General features: G+C 42.3%; 1 protein-coding gene across 1 annotated transcript; it reads left to right on the top strand.

Moving 5' to 3' along the window:
* The first annotated feature begins 329 nt into the window (after positions 1 to 329).
* LOC140074896 (nuclear factor 7, ovary-like) lies at positions 330 to 6,121 on the top strand. Its single transcript, XM_072120192.1, has one exon. The coding sequence runs from the start codon at positions 580 to 582 to the stop codon at positions 1,831 to 1,833; it is 1,254 nt and encodes a 417-aa protein (XP_071976293.1). The 5' UTR covers positions 330 to 579; the 3' UTR covers positions 1,834 to 6,121.
* Positions 6,122 to 6,123: the final 2 nt, after the last annotated feature.

Below are 6,123 nucleotides of genomic sequence, written 5' to 3'. Positions count from 1 at the left end.
TCACCTTATGTCTCCCGTCCCTGAACTGTAATGCAAATGTTTAAGGCAATCTGCAGTTTTTATAACATGGACGTACCTTTTTAGAAGTAATCTAACCCCAGGTTTGATGCCCCTACACCAGTAGGACCTCCCCATGTTCCCGGTGCCTGGTCATTGTGCCAGTGATGCTGAGTACTTTGCACTTGTGAAGTAAATTCAGTGTGGAAGAGAAATACTCAGAAGCTGAAAGTAAAAAAAAAAAACACAAACCAGTTTGCTAGAAGGAAACATCATGTGATTTGTGTTGTAGCATTTGCTGACACAAGACGTGTTACCCAGGAAATATGCACTGGGCTGGGTCAGATCTGCAGCTGCTCCTTGGATGTTAATATCAGAACCTCCTTGGACACTCACTTTCTGGTCCACATAGTGATCTACCACTCACAATCGTCACCCTTCATGTCACCTCCTTTGCCGGCAATCCCCTCTGGCTCTTCTTCTCTGAGGACTATGTGCATCACGTAGCAGCAGAGACACATTGAGAGGAGGCTTGGCTTGTCTGAATGTCTATTTTTGCTCTTGTTTTTATTTCCTTGTATCATGGAATCACTGAGCGAGGAGCTGATCTGCCCCATCTGTCTGGACATTTATAAGGAACCCATGATGTTGACTTGTGGACACAACTTCTGCCGGGTTTGCATTGAACAAGCTCTGAAATATCCCTATGTCTTCAGGAATTTCACCTGCCCTGAGTGCAAAACAGATTTTCAGCAACGTCCACAGTTGATGAGAAACCTGAAGCTCTGTAACGTCATACGGCATCTGCAAGAGGAGTCTCAGAAGAAGCTACAAGATTCTCTCAGGGAACTTACCAAAGAGAAAGATGCCACCAAAAAGAGGGTTGAGAGTCTCGGCGAACAGAAAAAGAAAATTCAAGAAACCTCCGAGGCTCTAGAAAAGGTAATAAACTCATTTTTTACCATGATAGAAAAAGATATCAAGAAATTTAAAAAGATTGTCGTGGGTGAGATCTCTCGGAAGAAGGAACATGCCTTGATGCAAGTCAATAAAGTCAACCAGGAGCTGGAGATGAGGAATCATGAGCTGTCCAAAAAGATTAATGAAACCCAGGAACTGCTTCACGCAGCCGATACTGTAATTTTACTACAAGGTCCCGAGATAAAGGACATGTCCCGACAAGGTTACAACGGTGCGATTTATTTGGATCAAGCACCCGTCAGTTTGACATTAAAAAGTTGCTTGTCTACGCTCACAAAAACACTCTCTGATTTGATCAACCTGAGCCCTGGACCAATGACTTTGGATGTTCTCCTAGATGTAAAAACCGCCTGTAATTATATAAAGGTATCCCCCAATTGCAAATCAGTCTCCTACACCAATGTGGATCAGAGATATCCAGAAGGACCAGAGCGTTTTAAGGTCTGTCAGATTATCAGTGGATGTAGCATCATCTCAGCTGAGAATTTTTGGGTGGTGGATGTCCGTAAAGCCAAGGAATGGATTGTCGGAGTGGCTTACCAAAGCATGGACAGGAAAACGCTGGAAGATGATGCCTACGTTGGCTTCAACAACAAGTCCTGGGGTCTCGAATACCGAAACTGTCTGTCTGCCCTCCACAATAAAGTGAGGGAAGAAGTGACTTTAAAGTCTCCTGTCGAGCTTCTCGGAATATATGTAAACTATGAATCTGGCCTGATATCCTTTTATCAGCTCCTCGATCATATGAGACACTTGTACACATTCTCTACCACCTTCACCGAGACCCTTCATGCTGCCTTCTGTGTGTTCCCAGACAGCTGCATTACTATCCGAAAAAAAGGAAACCCCAGATAAAGGCACGATAATGGAAGCGTAGTATCCATATACAATCCCTGAGTGTCCATATATATTCCATGTACTGCCACACATATTGTATACAATGTGGTTGTGGGGTAAGTAATGGCATCCCTAAAGTACCTGGTGGCCTACAGTAGTTCAGCACAATGGCAGGCTAAACATTTGACAACATTTAGGATAAGGGACATTCACCAGTAACATTACACCACTAGTAGTTTATGACAAAACTGTTTACCTATAATTCAATATAAATAAGATGTTTAGCTATTGGAGCTGGTTTTGTTCTGCTGTAGGCCTATGAATCCATGGATACCCTGTCACAAACTGATTAAATTCTGTCTACCACCAACCACCAGTAGGGGGAGCTCACAAAACATTTTTTTTTTACAGCTCCCATTAATGGGGTATTCCAGTGACAAAAAGTATACCCTCACCTCAACTAACCACTGCCATCTCATCGAACCACTCCTTTCCCAATGCTGCCTGGTCCCCCACCACCCTGCCTCTCTGGTTCACCAATGACACCCCATCAATGAGGCATCTCTTTGCTCCCAAACTTTACAGGAGTCTCCATGAATCTACATCAAGAACTTTGATTTGGACTTTCAGCTTAAAGTGGTTTCCAACTTTCTGCCCAGGGTTAAATGTGACATGTATGTTTGGCCTGCTCATTGGTGGGATCTCTTTGATGTTAACTGCTGTCAATGTTTCACAAAAATCTCCCTTAAGCTTGTGATATGTGGTGGATCCAGGGGTCAGACTCCCATTGATCAGCGGTGGGGGAGTGAGGGAACCTTATTCTCCTAATATCACTTGCATTTATTATATAGGATAGTAAAACTTTTACGAAACCAAAGGGGTTTTCCAGGCAAACACAATAAGGAAGGGGATGCCAATTGTTTTCTTTGCTTGGAAAAATCCTGTAAAACAAGGTAGTTCCCCTATTTCAGAAGACGTGCAGAACAAAAACAAATACTGAGATCATGAGGTGGTGACTGCTTGTGTCCACTGTGGAGCGTAACTGATAGAGATTTTTTATCTAGGGCTTAGATGAAAGGTGACTTTCAAATTAACTCTTAACCCGGCCGGTACCGGGACGAGAGAGCACAAACCCAAGACACATCAGTTCTCTTAGTGTATGTAGAATCTTCCCCAATCTTTATTCACACGCAGGCGCATATATAAAACACAAAATCATCATTATCAGGAAAAAGGGGCGTGGCAAGGAGATAGAATACGGCAAGGAGATAGAATACTGCAATGATATTGGCCATAATGAATTTTACCAGGACATTCTCTGAAGATATTCTATAAAAGGGTTAATGAAGTATAAACTATTCCCTGTTCTCTCAGGCGTCATTTCTCAGACTAATTGCCCTTGTGTTAGCTCTGCTAAGTCATAACATGGCCTTCATGCAGAGAAACTTCAGACAGATAAGAGCTAAAATGAAAACACAGTGACTTCTAAAACAATAGTGACATTAGCTGTTAGCAGGTCAGCACCCCTGGCTAAAACTAAAATGTCCGCTTTGTCTAAGATGGCTGCTTTTTGGTTCTCTTGGTTCAAAATAGCCGCTGTAGAGGAATATATCACTAATAGTAACCAAACAGTGTGATAGGAACATGTTTTTATGTTAGACCTCGAGGTCCATTTAAACGTTCAACCTGACTGAATATGTAAAATCATATGTCTGGGACCAAAAAGACAGCTTCTTTCATTTTAAAAATGGCACCTGTGAAATTGGGCCTCTGGTTGCCCTGACAACGGCACCACATTTTGCTTGAATTGAACAGAAGAGTGTATTATTTTCATCTTATATCTCTAGTTCTATTTCCTATGGGGTTTCTCAGTCTCCTGAGCCTCTTCTGTGGTTACTGATGCAAGTTACACACAGAGGGAGCCGTGCGCATATAATAAGCCCGGGCTCTCACCATTATACTAATTCCAGATTTGCTGTCATTGTACAGGAAGCTTCGTTGTTTACTTCCTGTAAACCGATTCCTGGTCATGGAGCACACAGGTGTTCCACTCGTTATATCACAGAGAGTAATCAGAGCTATGCACCTGTGTGACATCACATGACCTGGGATATAACGAGCTACATACCTGTGTGACATCACATGACCAGAAATATAATGAGCCAGACACCTGTGAGACATCACGTGACCAGGGATATAACAAACCGTGCACCAATGTGACATCACATGACCATTGATATAATGAGCCAGGCACCTGTGTGACATCACATGACCAGGGATATAACGATGTGTGAACCTGTGTGACATCACATGACCAGGGATATAACGAGCTGTGCACCTGTGTGACATCACATGACCAGGGATTGACGTGTGAACCTGTGTGACATCACATGACCGGGGATATAACGAGACGTGCACCTGTGTGACATCGCATGACCAGGGATATAACGAGACGTGCACCTGTGTGACATTACATGACCAGGGATATAAGGATGTGTGAAACTGTGTGACATCACATGACCAGGGATATAACAATGTGTGAACCTGTGTGACATCACATGACCAGGGATATAACGAGCTGTGCACCCGTGTGACATCACATGACCAGGGACTGATTTTTATCCACAGGAAGTAAACAATGAAGTTTCCTGTAGAAGGACAGCAAGCAGAGATCTAGAAAACAGCGAGGCATTGATACCAAAAGTTTATTGGAAAATTATATATATTATACACACTGATCAGCAGTACAATCCAGTGTCCACTAGAGGGAGGCCTGAGTCTTCACAATGTAAAACTCTTTAGGCACAGGGGTAGACGATAAGTCACATGATCCTTATGTATAGGTATAGGCTGTGTGAAGGATTTATTTCAATATTCAAAAGTAAATCGCTAGTGTCAGTATACACTGCTAGAATGGCATTGCATTCCCTTTTAAACTGTAGATTCTCATTATGACTGTAGAATCATTTTCATGTTACATATTGATTTGTCCTCTCATAAACTGGAAAACTTCTTGAGAGCACGACTGGTCTCATCGCGATTTGATTCTCTGAGCTTGTGAGCCTATTAACCCTTTAATTTGGAAACATATAGAAATCAAAGGAGTAGTCACAGCTGTCACTACAATCTGTTTTCATCCAAAAATTTCCCTAATTAAACACATACCAAGAGCAGAATCTACATTAGATCAGATTACCAGGCCCAACTTGAATTTATTAGATTAAATTTAGGCCCTGCTCACATCACACTTTGGGCATACATTTAAAGGGCTATTCCCATTGTATAGGGCACATTCACAGGAAAGATTTTGGCCCAATCCCAAAATCGTTATCCCCGGATGAAGGAGCTGTCCATGCATGGGAGCTCCGAAAATAGCTGAGGGTGCCTGTATGTCTATTTTTGGGACTCTTGTAAAAGTGAATGAAGAGACCTATCCATGGGCAGCCATCTCTACTGTCTGTATTACTACTAGATGGGGGTCGGAGGTTTTATACAGGGTGTGTCAACAGTCCCAAAACACCCTTTTATTACTGAATCCAAAGGGGAGATGGTCATATCTGTCCAGACCATGGCCGCCATCTTGAAAAGCCACCCTTTCATAGTGTATCATAGTTTATACGGTTGAAAAAAGGCACTTGTCCATCAAGTTCAACCAAGTAAGGGAAGGGATTGGATGAGGAAGGGATTTAGGGGAAACAATTCTATATAACATAATCATCAATGTTATTTAGGTGTAAAAAGGCATCTAGACCCTTCTTGAAGCTCTCTGCTGTCCCTGCTGTGACCAGCGCCTGAGGCAGGCTATTCCACAGATTGACAGTTCTCAGATCAAGGGTAAGGTTTTGGAAAGGGAAGATGGTTATGTAGCAGATGATAGAAGACCAAAATTCATCACCAAAATCAGATTTGTAATATCTAATTTGAATAAAAAGTTATCCACACAGAGATTCTCCTTAAATTCTCAGGCACGCTCCTCATGAGATTGGATCCAGCACCTTCAGCTCTATGTTCAGCATCACACATAGCTTTGCATCACAGTCCTTGCTGAAACTCCCTGGCGGACATGTATTTTTTTTTATTTTTTTTTACCATTTTTTTCTCTCTTCTTTTTGGCTTTTTTCAACATTTTTGGGACCTTTTGGGGGGCATTTTTGCGACTATGCCAGGGACTTAAGAAGTGGTGGGTGTTTCTGGTCCTGAATGTATCTTTCAAAGACAGATGTTTTCTTTGTTTTGTGACTTTTTGTCGAGCAAATTAGAGACTTTTTAGGTGCAAAACGAAGCACAACTGACCCCATGCTTAGTTCC

The sequence above is a fragment of the Engystomops pustulosus genome, chromosome 8 (assembly GCF_040894005.1).
Source record: "Engystomops pustulosus chromosome 8, aEngPut4.maternal, whole genome shotgun sequence".
Lineage (NCBI taxonomy): Eukaryota > Metazoa > Chordata > Amphibia > Anura > Leptodactylidae > Engystomops > Engystomops pustulosus.
The sequence above is the reverse complement of the archived record's forward strand: the minus strand, read 5'-3'. Positions and strand labels throughout refer to the sequence as shown.